At 40.7% G+C, this 20336-nt stretch overlaps 1 protein-coding gene across 2 annotated transcripts in view; it reads right to left on the bottom strand.

Annotated features, from left to right (window-relative positions):
- Positions 1-11859: 11859 nt before the first annotated feature.
- The window catches only part of GNAS (GNAS complex locus), a 133688-nt gene continuing 125211 nt past the window's right edge, over positions 11860-20336 (bottom strand). For both annotated transcript variants that reach the window (XM_038750374.1, XM_038750373.1), the window contains 2 exons: positions 16981-17048; positions 11860-15592 (listed from right to left, as the gene is read on the bottom strand). In XM_038750374.1, the coding sequence (XP_038606302.1) occupies positions 15446-15592; positions 16981-17048 (215 nt within the window). In that variant the 3' untranslated portion in view covers positions 11860-15445. The remainder of the gene's footprint in view (positions 15593-16980; positions 17049-20336) is intronic.

The raw sequence follows: 20336 nt of genomic DNA, 5'->3' as shown, positions 1-20336 counted from the left end.
CTTGGAAAGTCCAAGTTGGCAACATATAGAGACGGTCCCTACCTCACAACGGGCTCACAGTCTAGAAGGGGGAGACAGACAACAAAACAAACCATATTAACAAAATAGAATAGAATAGTAAATATATACAAGTAAAATAGAGTACTAAATTTGTACAAACATATATACAGGTGCTGTGGGGAGGGGAAGGAGGGGGCTCAGTCCGGGAAGGCCTCATTCATTCATTCAATCGTATTTATTGAGCGCTTACCGTGTGCAGAGCACTGTACTAAGCGCTTGGAAAGTCCAAGTTGGCAACATATAGAGACGGTCCCTACCCCACAACGGGCTCACAGTCTAGAAGGGGGGGACAGACAACAAAACAAACCATATTACCAAAATAAAATAGAATAGTAAATATGTACAAGTAAACTAGAGTAATAAATCTGTACAAACATATATAGAGGTGCTGTGGGGAGAGGAAGGAGGGGGCTCAGTCTGGGAAGGCCTCATTCATTCATTCAATCGTATTTATTGAGCGCTGTGTGCAGAGCACTGTACTAAGCGCTTGGGAAGTACAAATTGGCAACATATAGAGACAGTCCCTACCCAACAGTGGGCTCACAGTCTAAAAGGGGGAGACAGAGAACAAAACCAAACATACTAATAAAATAAAATAAATAGAATAGATATGTACAAGTAAAATAGAGTAATAAATATGTACAAACATATATACATATATACAGGTGCTGTGGGGAAGGGAAGGAGGTAAGATGGGGGGATGGAGAGGGGGACGAGGGGGAGAGGAAGGAAGGGGCTCAGTCTGGGAAGTCCTCCTGGAGGAGGTGAGCTCTCAGTAGGGCCATAATTATTTTATTTTATTATAATTTTTATTTTGTTAGTATGCTTGGTTTTGTTCTCTGTCTCCCCCTTTCAGACTGTGAGCCCACTGTTGGGTAGGGACTGTCTCTATATGTTGCCAACTTGTACTTCCCAAGCGCTTAGTCCAGTGCTCTGCACACAGTAAGCGCTCAATAAATACGATTGATGATGATGACTGATTGATTGACTGATTGGGCTGGAGAAGGAAAGAAGGGAGGTGAGGTAGGAGGGGGCGCGCGTTTGGGGGCCCGCCGTGGCACTGACTGCGGGTCACAAGCGAGAGGACCGTGGCTGCGGCCATGAGGGACGGGCGGGGGCGGGGGCACTGCCACCGTGAGGCCCGGGCCTGTGATAGACGCCTTCAAAAGACGCCAAAACATGCCGATGTTAAAGGAGGAGATACCAAAATGGTGGCCACCTTCCCGCCGGGAGGGGCGGGGCTCCGCCCAGTCCGCCCTCACAGAGACAGGGACGCACCGGCGGGGACGGGCTGAGGGAGGGAGGGAAGCTCCCCGCGCCGGGCCCGCCGCCATCACTCCTGCCACCCGGGCCTCCTCACGGGCTCCGCCGCCATCCCCCCTGCCCTCCTCACGGGCTCCGATCTCCTCACCGTCCCTCGTTCTCGCCTGTCCCGCCATCGACCCCCGGGCCTGGAATGCCCTCCCTCTGCCCATCCACCAAGCTCTCTCTCTTCCTCCCTTCAAGGCCCTACTGAGAGCTCACCTCCTCCAGGAGGCCTTCCCACACTGAGCCCCTTCCTTCCTCTCCCCCTCGTCCCCCTCTCCATCCCCCTCATCTTACCTCCGTCCCTTCCCCACAGCACCTGTATATATGCTTGTACATATTTACTCTATTTCTTTATTTATTTTACTTGTACATATCTATTCTATTTATTTTGTTAGTATGTTTGGTTTTGTTCTCTGTCTCCCCCTTTTAGACTGTGAGCCCAATGTTGGGTAGGGACTGTCTCTATATGTTGCCAACTTGTACTTCCCAAGCGCTTAGTACAGTGCTCTGCACACAGTAAGCGCTCAATAAATACGATTGATTGATTTATTAAGCCCTCCCTCTGCCCATCCACCAAGCTAGCTCTCTTTCTCCCCTCAAGGCCCTACTGAAAGCTCACCTCCTCCAGGAGGCCTTCCCAGACTGAGCCCCTTCCTTCCTCTCCCCCTCGTCCCCCTCTCCATCCCCCCATCTTACCTCCTTCCCTTCCCCACAGCACCTGTATATATGTTTGCACATATTTATTACTCTATTTATTTATTTTACTTGTGCATATCTAGTCTATTTATTTTATTTTGTTAGTATGTTTGGTTTTGTCTCCCCCTTTTAGACTGTGAGCCCACTGTTGGGTAGGGACTGTCTCAATATGTTGCCAATTTGTACTTCCCAAGTTCTTAGTACAGTGCTCTGCACACAGTAAGCGCTCAATAAATACGATTGATGATGATGATCCCCATCTTACCTCCTTCCCTTCCCCACAGCACCTGTTTATATGTATATATGTTTGTACATATTTGTTACTCTATTTTACTTGTACATATCTATTTTATTTTGTTAGTATGTTTGGTTTTGTTCTCTGTCTCCCCCTTTTAGACTGTGAGCCCACTGTTGGGTAGGGACTGTCTATATGTTGCCAATTTGTACTTCCCAAGTGCTTAGTACAGTGCTCTGCACACAGTAAGCGCTCAATAAATACAATTGATGATCCCATCCCCCCTGCCGCCCGGCCGCCTCACGGGCTCCGCCGCCATCCCTCCTCCTGCTCCCTCGGACAGAGAGCAGCACGCAAATCCACAAACCCCCTCTGCGCCAGGGAAACCATCAATTTTTAGGCCCCAAGAGACAGAAAATCAGCCTTTAAACAGGTTTGACGACTGTACAGTCAGCCTAAACGGAACAGTCCATCCTGAGTGGCCACATTAGCAGGAGAAGCAGCGTGGCTCAGTGGAAAGAGCCCGGGCTTTGGAGTCAGAGGTCATGGGTTTGAATTCCAGCTCTGCCACATGTCTGCTGTGTGACCCTGGGCAAGTCACTTCACTTCTCTGAGCCTCAGTTCCCTCATCTGTAAAATGGGGATTGACTGTGAGCCCCACATGGGACAACCTGATCACGTTACATCCCCCCCAGCGCTTAGAACAGTGCTTTGCACATAGCGCTTAACAAATGCCATCATTATTATTATTATTATTATTCCAGCCATTAAAAACAAATCATTGGGTCCATTTGTGTGGGCACCAGTTAGGGTTGTCAGCGGAGGAAAATACAGTTTTAACCCCGTCTACATGTTTTGGCCCGTCTACATGTTTTCACCCATCTACATGTTTTGGTTTGTTGTCTGTCTCCCCCAATCTAGACTGTGAGCCCGTTGTTGGGTAGGGACTGTCTCTATATGTTTTATATATGTCTTGTATATATGCTTGTACATATTTATTACTCTATTTTACTTGTACCTGTCTATTCTATTTTGTTAGTATGTTTGGTTTTGTTCTCTGTCTCCCCCTTCTAGACTCAGAGCCCACTATTGGGTAGGGACTGTCTCTATATGTTGCCAGTTTGTACTTCCCAAGCGCTTAGTACAGTGCTCTGCACACAGTAAGTGCTCAATAAATACGATTGATTGATATGTTGCCGACTTGAACTTCGCAAGTGCTTAGTACAGTGCTCTGCACACAGTTAAGCGCTCAATAAGTACAATGGAATGAACCCTCGGGACCTCGCCCATCCGCCAAGCTAGCTCTCTTCCTCCCTTCAAGGCCCTGCTGAGAGCTCACCTCCTCCAGGAGGCCTTTCCAGACTGAGCCCCTTCCTTCCTCTCCCCCTCGTCCCCCTCTCCATCCCCCCCATCTTACCTCCTTCCCTTCCCCACAGCACCTGTATATATGTATATATGTTTGTACATATTTTTTACTCTATTTGTACATATCTATTCTATTTATTTTATTTTGTTAGTATGTTTGGTTTTCTTCTCTGTCTCCCCCTTTTAGACTGTGAGCCCACTGTTGGGTAGGGACTGTCTCTATATGTTGCCAATTTGTACTTCCCAAGCACTTAGTACAGTGCTCTGCACATAGTTAGTGCTCAATAAATACGATTGATGATGATGATGATGATGACCGCTGGGTCCTACTGCCAGTGACCACAGCGTGGGCCTAGTGGAAAAAGCAGAAGCCTGGGGTCAAGGCTCGGGGCCTAATTCCTCCCTCGCAATTTCGTCTGTCTCCTTGGGCGAGCCACTTAGTTTATCTGTAGACTGAACCCCAGGTACGTCTAATCTGATTACATTTCGTACCTTCCCCAATGTTTGGCACATTAGTCAGGGCTTAACAATTACCACAGTTATTACACACACCACGGAGGACAAGAGTAGCAGCCGTGCCCAGGAACATTCAGGCGAGCAGTCTACATGAGAGACCCAAGTCATGGTTAGGTCTGTCTTGTCAGTCTGCCCCTCCGTCACTACTATCTCTCACACCCCTGTTCCCACCCTCTCCTGATTTTACTCCTTTGCTTTTCCTGCCTCATTTCCTTCAGAGGCAATTCTCCATTCATTTTAAGTTTCCCTTGGCTAGGGATTAAGGTGTGGAGGCTGTTGGGGAAGCCATCTGGAAGAGGAAGGGTAGGCCTGGAGCTGGGGAAACCACCTGTCACTAGGGTTGGGCTGGTTTTCATCAACACTCCTAGGAGTAACGGATACGGTATTTGGGGACACCCAAGTACCAGACACTAATAGACTAATAGACCCACTGTTGGGTAGGGACTGTCTCTATATGTTGCCAACTTGTACTTCCCAAGCGCTTAGTACAGTGCTCTGCACACAGTAAGTGGTCAATAAATACGATTGATAATAGACGTTTAGGAAAGTGCAGCAGAGGTAGAGCCTATTCCCAGCTCATGAGGAGCTCTCAATTTGAGAGACAGACCTACAAAGAATTTACAAATAATGGGGGGCAGTATGAAGAATGAGGGAGAGTAGAACAAATACACCAGGATGATATGGAATAAATGAATGTGCATATGAATGTAAATGTACACATATTTATAAGTGCTGAGGATGGGTATAAATAAGTATGGATGTAATACGAAAGTAAGGAAGAAGTAACGTGGCCTCGGAAAGAGCATAGGCCTGAATATCAGAGGACCTGGGTCCTAACCCCAGTTATACCACTTGCCTGTGGCGTGACCTTGGGCAAGATCTTTAACTTTTGTGCCTCAGTTTCCCCATGTGTAAAATGAGGTTGAAATGCCCTTTCTCGCTCCTTCTTAGACTGTGAGCCCCATTGGGACAGGGACTAGCTGAACATTTTGCATCTATCCCAGCAAGATACAGTGCTTGGCAAGTAGTAAACCCTTAGCAAATACCATAATTATTATTCAGCACACCTGCCAAAGATCAAATTGGTAATTGAATATGGGGGTATATAAAGTTGCACCTGTAAACTAAGTACTCAGTGAACCTCTATCTAGTTCATATATATAGTTAAATGCAGGTGAAAAATTTACATTTGCATACCCATGGTTTACCTTAGACATTCTGTATTTATAGTGCAGTGCCTAGATTCAAAATCAGATGCTTTGGCAAATTCTATTTATAGGGTCCAGGTCTCAAAAAAACGGTTATGGGGTTGTAGATTTCTGAAGACACTAAATGAAGCATTCCGAATTATTTATATTAAAACAAGTGCCCTCTAATTGTGTAAAAATGTTTTTTTCTGAAGTAATAAGTAATTTTAGTTGATATAAAGGATTCCCATAAAAATATTTGAAATATTTTTCAGAGATAGGTTTAAGCTATGTATTATGCCACCATACTTGTTATGCTGTCCTGCCTCTGACCTGGAACACCCTCCCACCTCAAATCCAACAATTACTCTTCCCAGCTTCAAAGCCATTTTGAAGGCACATCTCCTCCAAGAGGCCTTCCCAGGCTAAGTCCCTCTTTTCCTTATCTCCCAGTCCCTTCTGTGTCACTCTGACTTGCTTCCTTTGCTCTTTCCCCCTTCCAGCCCTTATGTACATATCTGTAACTTTATTTGTATTGATGTGTGCCTCCCCCCGCCCCCCAACCCCAGACTGTAAGCTCGTTGTGGGCAGGGAATATAACTGTTTATTGTATTGTTCTTTCCCAAGCACTTAGTACAGTGCTTCACACACAGTAAGGGCTCAATAAATAAGATTGAATGAAAGAATGATTTTGCTTAAATCCTAAATTCCCACTGAATCTTTTTCCGTGCAAACCACAGTATTTATTAAAATTAGTATCCAGTGTCCTCAGGGGCACAGATTTTAACCAGACAACTAACAAATTGATATGGCTAACATAATTATCTTTTTGGTGAAATTGTTGGCTATCGTAAAAATGAGAGAAAATGCAAAATGGAAGCATCATTCTGAACTCGAATTGGCATTATGAAACATTTAATTTTAAAACATACATTTGGAATTTGAGACCACTGTCAACCACCTCTCATTTCCTTTATATTTTTGATTTAAAAATAAACGTGGACTCCTAAAATGTTTTACTTACGTGTTTGTGTTAAACATAATGAGTGTCATATCTCAAGAATGGATTTAAAACTTGCCGAGATTTCATGTGTAGGTAGTAGACGTGTCCAGTTTGAAGGTAACAGTACATCACAGACCACATGTATTCTCCCTCCTACTCGTCTCGTGATATGTGTACCTGGGCCTAGGGAGACTGCGTGAAGCGTATGACAGCTCAGTGTAGATCATTTCATGCACAGGACTTCAAAGTCAAAGAGGCAGAAAATTGGGGTAATGATCCAGATGACTCAGGCTACAGCAGATCACCAGGCTAATTCTCTGCTTTGACCTAGCTTTGGAGTAGTGTGAAATAATAAAACACGCTTATAAAACGTTCCTTTCGGATGGCTCAGCATCCAAAAATCATGAAAGGAAAGACCATTAAAATAGTAAGTAAAATGACCTTAGTAAAGCCAGCAACGTGTTAGCGGAAAGTCTTCTGAAATGAGTTAAAAAGTTAGTTTAAGTAAAGACAGTAGAGGAGGGCCAAGTTAAAGGAGCATAAAAGTTATTTGAGTGTGTTCCCAAAGTCATGTAGGGCACAGAACGTGCCGATCCTAACCATCCTGCCTTGGATTTGCACATAGAGATGCTTGGAATCAACATACTATTTCTGTGGCCTGCAAGTCCTGGAAATCCTTTAGGACAAACACATTCCTAGCCAGTCCCCTCCCACCTTCACATGAGATCCCTTTGGCTACTCTGGAAACTGCTTACTGGTCTATGGGACTATAGCAAAGCATAAACATTACACTGTGGCAGAGACCCTCAGCTGCCCTGTTCACTGTTTTCAACGGGGGCAGGTGGGGAGAGAATCGTAGCGGCCGAACCGAGTCTCCAACCCCTCTAATTCCCAGCTGTGCATTGTCTTGCAGTGCTCTGCACATGGTATTTCATAAATACTTCTACCAAATGAGTTTGTATGTCTTGTATGTCAAGTCTTTGTGTGCACTTTTTTGCAATGTGCTTCACTGTATTTCTCCTTGCCTCAGCAGAACAGTGACTAACAGGGATGAGAACAGGAGAGTGACGCTGTGCAAACCACTAGGACAATAATCAACTCTGTTGCCCAGGTTCTCGGTCCGATGTCTTCGTGACAGGGACCAAGACTCATCTGTCGGTACCGGTGGGAGATCCCAACATCAAAGTAGATTCCTATGTTTAGGCATATACATACACGGGTTCGCTTTAATTCCACCTGTTTTCCTCGTAACTTTTCATTTATAAATTTAGGTATACCTCTGGGGGAAAATTGGCTTTGTTCTGTTCATGGTATAATTAAATTCTGCAAGAGCAAAATGAACCTTTCGAGAAATGAGAGGTGAGCAGACTGGGTGAGGAATACGGTTGCATCAATATACAGTATTGTACTTACTTCTGATTATTTCACCAAGGATGATAAAAGACGTGCAATGTTTCAATTAAATTATTCCAATTGAGACTCTCCTTTGGAAGAACCCTCATTCGCTAGAATGGGAAGCAAGACACCAATGTTGAAAATATTGAGTTACATCATCGCGGCTTAAATTACAGTATCTTAGGGAGAATTGAATTAAGAAAGTCAAGTCCACCTTGACTCACTCTGCCAGGTTTCACCAAAATGCCAAACCAGTTCTTGCAAGTCCATCAAGTACTGAAATGTAAAAATTAATTAAAATCCCCAACTTTGAGGGTATTGACATCCTTGACAATTGATGGGGTCTCCTTTATAATAGTTTGGATGAACTTCAACTCTGCACTCTTAAAGGGTTACTCTGAACACCAGTTTCAGTACAGCAGAACCTCTACAGATTAACTTAGCTTTGTAGCTATGGATAAAAGAAAAGCTCTATATTCATGACTAGCCAAACCCCAAAAAATATGAAGTTGTAATTCTGCATATATTCATATTTCTTTATTTGATTGTTATGGCAACATAAAATAGATTCTTTTGCTTTCTTATAGATAAAATGAACAATACTCAAAGCCTTTACTTCCTACACAATTTCTTGGAGGAAACAGGGGAAAAAGGGTTTCACCACAGAGTTGAACCTTAGCTGAATAAACCTTCATCTTCATACACAAAAAAAGCAATTTCTACGTTGTTTTTTTTACTATTCATGAAAAGTAAAAACACTTTAAGGTAAATGCTGAAATAAGACTGCAGCTTTAATTTATTGCTTAAACTGATCTAAGAAATATCTGGAGCCTATCCTAAAAAGGTAATCTCTAGTGAAAATGTTTACAGTCTCAAGAGGAGCAATTGTGTTGCAAGAGTATTCTTTTCAACAGGCTTTATTTACTGTTCATGATTTTATGGTTAAAGGCTACCTTATATGCTATGATGCCTGTGCTGCTTATGTGAATTTAGCCTGTACCGTCTATTCATTTTTCTGTTTTCAGTTACTAATTAAGGAAAGTACCTTTTGATTTAAAAGGAATTGTAATACTAGATCATATATGTTCCAAATGACAAGTAGGAATTTGTAAACATGAGGCTTCTGTATTGAAAGCAATTCCTTTATCATGAAAAAAAGCTAGCTAAACAACAAAATGTATCTCCTTCCTTAACTATTTCCTCAAACTTAACTCATATTTAAGCCCAGTTTTCCACTCTCCCCCCCACCCCGCCAACGTATTTCTGGATCTGTAACATTTTAAGGCCAATACATTAGAAATATGGTACTAAATAACTTTTAGATCTGCAGTAAAAAAAAAATTAGCAGCATTTAGTTAGCCTTACAAGATCTGGTTGAAGAGTTTCTCAAGCTCCAAAAGCTTAAGATAATGCACATTTTGACCTTGAGAGCCACAACAATAGCACAGATTTGTTATTCTAGACACTGCAACATGAAGACACTTTGCTTGGTAACTGGGAGGTTGGGACAAAACAGAGGGAAAAATCTCGAATAGTCACTGATTACGAAACTAAATGTAACTTTAATGACTTCACGCTATTGCTAAAAACTATTAAATTATATTTACAAGCAGTAAAATACTCAATAACATAACCTTACGATGCTTTTACTAATACGTTATTCTAATTTCTGAAGGCCATCTTTATGGAAACCCATATTCCCTACTGATCCACAAAAGAATAAAGTACCAAATAACCAGGGACTAAATGAGAAGGTACAAAGAATACTTAACCTTTACTCCAGTGTTAATTTTATGCATGTGTGCATGTTTTCCACGATATTCCTCAGTTCACAGCAACCAAACTTAACGCAGTGTCTTTTTTTGCTTTGAAATATTGATCCAAACAGGGACACTGATTTTGGAGAATAGGCCTCCATAATCATACCTCTCCTCTATGAGGAGGGTGAAGTCTATTTTATCTCGTTTCCATTTAATCTTCCATGGATCGACTTGTTTGGTGTCCTAACAGCTGCTGTATTGTACCTGTGTTTCAAAACATCCATAGAAGTAGGAAAGTAGCTGGGGAAGATAAAGTAGCCTTGCCCAGTATTTCTCAGAAGACCAGAGCACGGTGGTGGTTTGTAGGAATGTGGTACTGAACCCATTAAGAAAAATGGAGATTGCCACAAGTGGTCCCTCAAAGAGAGATCAGATTTTCTCTTTTTGTTAAAACCAGATGTCCAATGCCTTTTATCTCAAATCCTTATAGCTCAGCCCCACCCTTAGTGATTATTCCACAAATATAAAGAATGACTGCAATGCTTCACCATAATTTGTTCTATATTTTGGTGAAAACCCACAGTTTAAACCACTGAACCCGCTTCCTGACATTACACAAAACATTTGAGAATATGTAAAAAATTGTGTTCCAAAGTGTCTTTTTTATGTGAGGGCCGGAGATAGAAGCAAAGAGAAAAACCTATCACAACGCTTTTGATCAATCCTAAGGAATTTGGGATCTTAAAATACATTCTGGATTAACTTTCCACAGAAATGCACGCAAGACACAATAAGAACAGCAGGAAAAATGAATGTGGCTGAACATAGTGGCAGCTTTTAGAAGGGAATTGTCCAACAAAAAAACAAGATTTGGCTGTTCAGAGTTCGTAATAATAGTCATGGTTTTTAAGTGCTTATTATGTGCCAAGCTCTATTAAGCGCTGGGATAGATACAATGATGATCACAGTTCAGGCGATAGAAATCCTCACTTATCCTGGAAGTTTACTGCAATACATAATCATTTCAGATGGTAGAAATACAGACTGAAGCCATTTGGAGCTAAAATTCCTATGTATTTTGAAGTTCATACAGGACTCCTGTCCAAATGTACACTTCAGATGCTTTTAAGGTGTGTTAGACCCATAACACTATGAACACTCAAAACAAGACCTAAATGCTCTCCTATGCTTACGCTCAAGCCACTTTGCCCTATCTCACTGACAGTTGGGCCTCAAATTACTACTATGATCTGCTTTCAAAATCAAGGCAAAATAGAGTGGATCAAAGAGTAGCACCAAGCCACTAACTTTTGTCCTTTCTTACATTCAATTGCTTGTTACCCAAGCTTGCACCATTTTCTTTAAGGTTAGCCCAGAGTACCAAAAGTTACCAATGACAATAAGCTCTTTTTAGCATAAACTGGGAAACGCATTTAAAAACCACAAGGAAGTACAATATACTCCTAACTCCTGAACTGATGAGATCTTTTTAGTGATGAGTTACTTCAAATGAAGCGTTGGGAGAGTCAGGTAGAAAACATTTGGAGCTAGTTTAAATGGGCTGCTAGATCATGCTCAGTTTTGTAGACCATCTGATTTGTTTGAGTGTCCTACTGCTTTTCAGAAACTTCAAATCTTCCAAAAATTTCAAAACTGGTTAGAACCTAATACCTGCTACCCTCCCAACATATATGACACTAGGCTGTCTGTGAGTTTAAGAACTTATTCTTAGCCTGCAAATTTGAAATTAAAAAAATCTTGTCTTTGAGATAAAAATTCAGCTTGTCACAAATTCAAGTAATTTAACTCAATGTTCATTTTCTAGGAAATTTAATGTATGAGGGTAAAAATAAAAAAACTGTTTGATTGTTAAGTTACAAAATGTTGGTTCAGAGTGGGTATTAACCACCCTATATTTTCATAATCTGTGATTATTTCTCCACACTGTCAAAGAGATATGCTTAAGCTATTCAGCACTACATTTCAATTTACTCAATTCTGTATTTACACTTTGTAAATTCGTTTCTGGACAGAAAGGGTAGCAGTATATAGGAGGAAATGTACACATTTTGAAATTTTTTAACATAATAGAAACGGAGTTTATCAAGCCAGCCCAGAGAATTCATATGCTTTAGCAGATTTTTGGAGGCAATCGTAGCCATTTGGACCAACCTATACAAGTACTAAGGCCAAAGATCATTCTCCCTTACCCCCCACACCCACCATCAGATCTTGAGGAAGTTATCTGGCTTAAAAACATGCAAACTTAAGCTTTCGTTACAAAAGACCCTTATAATTTCTTGGCTGAAAGAAGTTACTGCAATGCAGAGTAGCTGATTTTGAAACCACAACATCTCTACCATTTATTATTTTACAAAATACCCAAAAGTGAGCAGACCATACTAATAGGTAACTTTCTTGCCAAATGTAAATGAAGAGACCCAAACCGTTTTTGAGTTATACAAGTGTTAAAAAAAATAAAAGCAACTTGGAACCAGTAATTTTTTTAAAGCTAACCCCTAAACAACAAAATAGTTGAATAACTTAAAACTGAACCGACAGTTTTTGTTGGAAATTGGCATCCATTCCCCACTCCAAAGCAAAAACAAAAACAAAAAAACAGCACATCAAATGACTCCTGAGCTAAGTCCTTGTATTACTTGAATTTTAATTTAGGGCAAACCATATGTGCCAAGATATTGATAGACCACCCATGGATTCCAAATGGAAATGTCGACACAACTTTAAACTCTAGTGATGCAAATGTGCCCCTAGAAACACTGAATTTTTTTTATTATTAATAAAGTGGTAGTGTTTACATCCGCAGATATCTTACACTTCAGCATCATGAATACTGAATAGAACGAGTAAACTCTTGGCTATTATTCTCAAACGGGATTGAGACACAAAAATGAAAGTCCTTGATTTTGAAAACAAAAAGTTAAAATAAATAAATAGAAAAAAAGGATAAAAACTAAGAAAATCAGGGAAACTAGAAGGTTGGAATGGTTCAAAAACTGCAAATTATGGTCACTAAATTAGTGACAGAAAAAAATGACCGAGTTGCTAAAGAGAAAGCTTTGAAGCTTCACGTTTTCATAATAAAAAGGTTATTTTTAAATGACTGTTTTACTGGGCAATCAAACGGTATGACTAATGTAAAGACCAACCAAGAATTGAGGGAGAATATACTCAGCCTCTCAACCTTACTGTTTGGATAATGTCTTTCTCCATCCCTCAAAAAAGTGCCTCAAACATTGAAACTTCTTAGCAGATATAATCTTCTGCGTGTTTTTCTTTCCTTTCCCCAAAATTTCATTGTCTTGGGCATTTTTTTTTTTTTTTTGGTGACAGGTGTTTTCCTTCCCCAAATCCTGGCGAGGATTATTCTTCAACTTAGTCTCTTTCGCTTTGTCTTTTTCCTTATACTTCAGTGATCAGCCTTAGATACACATCCATAAATTTGGTACGTGCACCCTTAATACTTGGGATAGTTTTAAAAGTTTGGCACTGTAATCCAAGGTTTCTGGCTGGTGAAAAAAAGAAATTAAGGCTTATTTAAATTTTGCCTATTAAAGTTCCCCTATTCTGAAAACTACAGGCACTGGATACATTCTTTAGTGCAGAGCAATTCCATACATCAGAATCTTCTGTCACTTTCAGAGATTCACGCAGCAGCTTTTCTTTGAAGTTATAAACTACATAAACACAACTTTTCAATGCTCATTAGCGATCACAGGCATACTTGTGGGCAATTTACCAACGGTATTTTAATACTGCCCTGAAAGTTTCCAAAATTCATAATTCGAGCAAATGGGGCGCAAGACAAACATCACCAAGTCCAGACTATCTTCAGTCCTGGAAATGGACTGGAACAGAAAGTTAGAACAAAAAGCAACATAGGCCACCCCATTTTAAGTAGCCAGAGTTGGTAAATAACAGCTCTCTGAAAATCAGTTATCTGGTACCTGTAGCAAAGCTAGTCACAACAAACACTGACCAATTCCTGATTCTCATGTAACTTGGACTTCTTTCTGAGAGAAACTATCGGCGGTTTGCGAAAAAGCTAGTGTGTCAGCAAGGAGGCAAGTTTTAAAATTCACTGCATTAAAATCCAGATTGGTTGGGATTTCTTTTTGAGTAATATAGGCTAACACTGTTCTAGATCTGATATTACAACTGTAATTCTTGACTTTGTACAGATTGTACACGGAGGTTTAGACACATGAAAAAGTAACACACTCACAGAGACATAAAACACCTAGGTATAAAATATAAAGCAGTGTAGTAGTTACTAAAATTACATGCTTTCTTATTGCTACAGTGATTTTTGCTCTTTTTTTCTTTTTACTGTACCACATGTTGTTCTAAGCATATAATTTGCATAAATTATTCAAGTTTAAGAAAAAAATCCACACATCTTTCACTTTTAAGCTACTTATATAGTTAATATAAAACCAAAGTTTCTAAGGTATCTCTTTATTAAAAGAGAAATAAAAATGTCATTTGCAACTGGAATTCAGTGGCCAAATACAAGGGCTGTGTACACCTGGTCATTTCCATAATATTTTGCCCATACAGTTAAGTGAAGGTTGGTGGGAATTCTGCCCAGTCTACAGATAGTCACCATACCTGCACAATGCCTACTGGTTTAAACTTTTGTCTTGTTTATTTTTTTGCGAAAAGGACTATGAATGACCAAAGACTAACATTTATAATTTGTAGCAAAATTTGGTTTATGTAGAAACAAGCCATGTTTTGCATTTTGATAGAGATTTAAATGAGTCAAAGCTAAAATTAAAAAGCATGATGCTGCGACATCTGGTCACTTGTTGAAGACCTCACTTTTAAAGTGGTTAAGTTCGCACAATTTGTACTTTTTTTTTTTTTTTACTAAACAGTATTTTTCCTTCTTTTATAAACCAGAAAAACTAAACTACCGATAAATTTCCCCTACCGTGAGCTAATGCTGCAGATAGGGTTGACAAAGCTGTACAGCGCAATCAAACATACTTACATCTTAGCTCATTTTACAGGTACAGCCATAATCAAGGCACAAAGATCTTCTACAAGTTATTTTTTTTCAGTAAAGTTGTACAAAATAATACATTTTACAGTCTGTACAAGAATAATAATCCAGGAGTAAAATAAAAAATGAAGGGAGGGAGAAGAGGAGAAAGAAGAAAAGAAGGGAAGAAAAACCTGTGAGGACAACTGTCCAATTAATGATTTTCTTATCAGGCAAGATCATCGATGGACAAACTGAAAAACAGTGTGTGGTTAACTCTTTCTGCAATCACAGGCCATATGCAGTTCACTTCTTAATGTCCAAGACTGGATTTAAAAACACCCTTTTGAAAGGTAGCAGTAAGTTTTTGCATTAGGTCTGCTGTAGAACTGTCAGGATTTCCATTCAAAGCCAAATTACAGTCGAAGACAACCGAACTCAGGTGTCTGTCTTCAAACTTCGCCTGTAATTTGGCACCTTCTTTCATTTGATGCAGTATATGGATTCAAAGTTGAAATCAGGGGTAGTATGCATTTGCCCACAACAGTGTTAAATTACCAAAGGTTTCTCTCTTCATTTTTTGTGTTAACTTTTATTATTCCCCAATCTTCTCTGGTGTGCCACACATTCAGGGCCTTGCATTTGTTATTTGTATCTTTTGCTGTTGTTAATAACATTGAAGTTAAGGAACCCACATGGAAATAGCCATTCTGTTTTGTTGGCTGTCTTAAACTGTCCCAGGGGCCGGAAGCAAGCTACAAGTCTGCTATTGTCCAGCAAGGGAAAAGGTGAGGGTGCAAACTGGAGGGAGACTGCATCAGTTCTCTTTCACCCTTTGTGGGCAAGTTTTTTTGTTGGTTTTTTTTCATGAGGAATAAGGAGTCCAGAAACACAGGAAAAAAGTGCTCTCCATCACAACAACTCATACTGGCGAAGGTGCATCCGCTGAATAATGTCCCGACAGTCATTGAAAACCCTCCGGATATTTTCTGTATCCACCGCACATGTGAAGTGAGGATAGCAATAGTGTCTTCCATCTCCACTTGCTGTGCTGATTCTCTGGAAAACAAAGCACAACAATACTCCATGAAAGGCAAGTCAGCACAGCAAATTCACTACCAGTAAATTTGACATTTTTGAGGGGTCTCCACTTTCTCTCCTGTCTACGTTGCCCCTCCTTGTTGCCAGCTGTTAGCATGATTCAGTTCTCCCTCCACCTACCCACAAGTTTCCACTCCAGCCCTGGGCTTCAACCCTCTTCATGCCTGCTCACCTGCCATCACAGTCAGCAGGCTCTGGTTTTCCCCTCCCTGGGTGAGTCTCACCATCAGTCCCTACTGATGGAGAAGCAGCTGTGGCTTAGTGGAAAGAACATGGGCTTTGGAGTCAGAGGTCATGGGTTCGAATCCCAGCTCTGCCACTTGTCAGCTGTGTGACTTTGGGCAAGTCACTTAACTTCTCTGGGCCTCAGTTCCCTCATCTGTAAAAATGGGGACTAAGACTGTGAGCCCCAGGTGGGACAACCTGATAACCTTGTATCTTCCCCAGCGCTTAGAACAGTGCTTTGCACATAGTAAGCGCTTAACAAATACCATCATTATTATTATTACTGTCACTGCAGGTCCTAGTGCTCTGTTATCCATCTATCCTCTACTCTCATATGGGCTCTCCTTCCTCCTACATGGCCACATTCTGCCCACATATGCTCAGTGCTGGGTGACCAGAATGTCACTACTACTACATCTGATGCATCTTAACGGTTTATATTTTAGTCAATATTAGGCATCTCTAGGTTTTCTAGATTCTAAGTTTCCTGGAAAGTTCCTAATGCTGCACCATATGTGTAAAAAAATCAAACTCTGCCACTTTCACAGCAGCAAAATTCCAGGTACTCTCTACTTTTATACTGGAATTTATACTTCTATTTTAATCTTTCCCTATCTAAATCTCTCCCTTCTAAGTTTTAAAAACACTTCACCTTTTACTCCAGAGTAATACCTTTGGCTGGAAAACCACATGCTACCCTTCTAATTTAGCCGATCAACTTCTATTGCAATTCATTGCAAAAACATAATTAGAAAAATGACATTAAAAAACACATACATTTAGTAGTTATCAAATTCTCAGTGGGTTAAAAGCAACTCTTAAAATATTAGCTAAATGAAAAGAATATGTTACCAAACAGTTTTTCAATTATTTTTTTCCTTCAGAATACAAAATAGCTTACCAGAGGTTATTAATAGTCATGGTTCCTTCACTGCCTCTATTAAACCAAAATGGAAACTATACCCATTTGATAACTCAAATTGCTGGAGTCCATACTAACTGTAGGTGAAATGAAATTAATGGAGTAGCAATTTTGTATCAAAAAAATTATTTCAAATAAATTTCAAATGGGGAATTAGGTGGGGGAACAATGAGATGCCACCAGGAAAAAAAATACTTACAAGAAATTCATCTCTAATAAAATACTTGGCCCTTGTAACTCTGGGATCCTCACCAGGTTCAGGTGTTGCTAATTAAGAAAACAACAAGCATATGGTTAAATCAGATATAGTGATGCAAGAGCAATGTGGTAGTAGAACTTGAAATCCAAAATCTCTCAGACCTTAAATCCTATAAGCTATTTATTCTTTGCTTCAATTATGAAAAAATTTCTTAATTAGGTTTAGCCACAAGACATTAGGAAGTTGTTTCTCAAAATGACATATGTAGGCATATAAATATAGCCATTTCTTTCTAATGAAAAAGACTGGACTAAAGATTATAATAAATTTACTTCAGGAAAGAAAATGAATGGGATTGAGATATCAACTAATCAACCATTTATCGAGAGCATGTGGGACAGGAACTGTATTAAGCACGTGGGAGGAGACAATAGAATTAATGGACAATCTTGGCCTTCAAGGAGTTTAAAACTAGCAAGGGAGACAGACATAATAAATTACAGATAGAAGCAAGTAATAGAGTATAAAGATCTTTGTAAGAGTTGTGGGGGTTGCACATAAGTACTTAAGTGGTATGGAAGGGTTGAAATGGCATTTCAGGGATATGAGGTTAGAAATAACTTAGGGGAGGTCTGCTGGAGGGAGTTTTGATTTCACATGGGCTTTGAACATGGGGAGAATGGTGACTGCTGGGTGTAAGGGGGAGGTAATTCCAGGCAGGAGGGAGGGCATGAGCAAGAGTTTGGTTTTGGAGGGGAAGGGAGAAGGGAAGGAGGTAACGATAAGCTTGAAAGAATGAAATGTGCGAGCTGGGATAGAGATGAAGCAGAAAGTAGATAAGTAGGAGGAAGGGAATTGATTGAACGCCTTAGAGCCAAGGGTCAGCGGTTTCCACTTGACATGGAGAGGAATAAGTAAATAGAAATGGGAAGATGATGGCAGAATGACATTTCAGAAAATGATATGGGCAGCAGAATGAAGTACTGGCTGGAAAAGGGAGAAACTGGAGGCTGGGAGACCAGTAAGGAGCCTGATGCCATAGTCAAGCTTAAAGTAGAGAACTGAGAACACAATTCTTGAAGATTTAAAAAAGTGAAGCCACATTATTTCTTTGAAGTTCTCAACTGTTGATGCTAAGTAAATGAAGTTCAAATGTGATCAGCAAACTTGCAATGTTAGGATTTCAGTAATTTCAGCAGCAATCAACAAGAACCCCCAGTTTTGCGACAACACATATCTTCATTAGTCATTTTGGATTGAACTCTGTTAAGGACTTGGGAACTGTGTATCTAACAACCCAAGTTACTCTACTTACTGTGTGCAGAGCACTCTCCCAAGTGCTTAGTACAATGCCCTGCACACAATAAGCACTCAATAAATACTACTGAATGAATGAATGATTGTACTAAGTGCTTGGGGAAGTACAATACAACAGAGCTGGTAGATGCAATCCTTGCCACAAGGAGTTTTTAGTATACAGGGGAAGACATTCATTAAAACAGATTACAGAATAGAGTATAAGAACATTTACATAAGTAAGGTGAAGCTGGGGTTAGTATCAAAGTGTTTAAGGAGAACACAGCCAAATGTACAGTCAATACCGGGTGGAGGGCAAATGGGAAAATAGAGGGCTTAGTTTCAGAAGGCCTCTCGGAGGAGATGTGATTTTAGGAAGGTTTTGAATCAATCAATCAGTGGTATTTATTGAGTGCTTACTATGTGCAGAACACTGTTTTAAGTGCTTGGGAGAGTACAATACAACAGAACGAGCAGACACGTTCTCTGCCCAAAATGAGCTTACAAGCTGGGAAGAGTGGTGAACTCCTGAACATGAAGAGGGAGGGAGTTCCAGGCCTGAGAGACAGAGTGGGAAATGAGTTTGGTGGTGGGATAGACAAGATCAAGGTGCAGAGAGTAGAACGGTGTTAGAGGAGAGAAGTGTGCATGTTTGGTTTATATATTGTGTGATAAACACAAAGTAACCCCGGTTTTGCCATGACACATGCCTTCATTAGGCATTTTGGATAAAATATTGTTAGGCACTTGGGAAATGTCCATCTGACAACCCAAACTGGTGTGAATGTAGTACGTTACAGTGGTATCAGAATGGGTGAGTACTAAGTGGGAGAGTTCTATCTCCTCCACCTGTGCTTCTGACCTCATCCTTTCTTCCCTCCCTGACCACCCTCTTCAACTGCTCACTTTCCAATGGCTCCTTCCCAGCTGCTTTCAAGCACACCTATATATTACCTACCATAAAAAAACCCTTCCCTTGACAGTAACCTCCAGTTACTGCCCCATCTCCCTTCTACCATTCCTCTTCAAACTCCCTCAACTCCCTACAATCTGGCGTCCACCTTCTTCACACTCCACTAGCCTCTACTCCATCCTAATTCTCCTTGACTTTTCTGCTGCCTTTGAAATTGTGGATTATCCCCTTCTCCTCTAACCTTTTTTTCCACTGATAGTTTCTTCCGGGTTCTTCTATTTCTGGTTGCTCCTTCTGAGTCTGTTTTGTCTCCAACTGTGGAAATTCCTTCAGGAGCAGTTCTGGGCCCCGTTCTACTTTCCAACTACACCCACTCCCATGGAAAGCTCATTCGCCTCCACAGCTTCAACTATGATTTCTAAGTGAATTATTTCCAAAGCTACCTCTCCAGCGCTAACCTCTCCTCAGCAGTCTCACACTTCCCCTTGCCTTCAAGGCATCTCTACTTGGATATCCTGCCAACACCTCAAACTTAACATGTCCAAAAAGAACTCATCTTAACCAAACCACGTCCTCTTATTGACTTTCCTACCACTGTAGACAGCACCACCACTCTCCCTATCTCACAAGCTCATACCTTTGGCACTATCCTAGACTCATCTTTCTCATTCAACCTACATATTCAATCTGTCATGAAATTCTGTTGTTTCTACCTTAGCAATAGCTCTAAAATCTGCTCTTTCTTATCCATCCAAACTGTTAGCACGTAGATCCAAGAATTCATCATTTCCCATCTTGATTACTGCATCAACCTCCTTGCTGATTTGCCTTTCTCTGGTCTCTACCCTTTCCAGTCTTTAATTCATTCTGCTGCCCAAACCATTTTTTCTGAAAAACCACTCAGTCCATATCTCCACACTCTCAAAATCCTCCAGTGGATGGGCATATCCACTTCTGCAGCAACAGAAACTCCTTACCACTGACTTTAAAACACTCAATCAGCTCCATTCTTCCTTCCTAACCTTGCTGATCTCCTACTGTGATCCAAAACCCACACTTTGCTCCTCTAACACCAACCTACTCCCTGTACCTCGATTTTGTCTATGCCACCACCAGACCACTTGCCCATGTTCTTCCTAGGGCCTGG

The sequence above is a fragment of the Tachyglossus aculeatus genome, chromosome 8, assembly GCF_015852505.1.
Source record: "Tachyglossus aculeatus isolate mTacAcu1 chromosome 8, mTacAcu1.pri, whole genome shotgun sequence".
In the NCBI taxonomy this organism is placed as follows: domain Eukaryota; kingdom Metazoa; phylum Chordata; class Mammalia; order Monotremata; family Tachyglossidae; genus Tachyglossus; species Tachyglossus aculeatus.
Note: the sequence above shows the minus strand (reverse complement) of the source record. Positions and strands in the feature narration are given on the sequence as shown.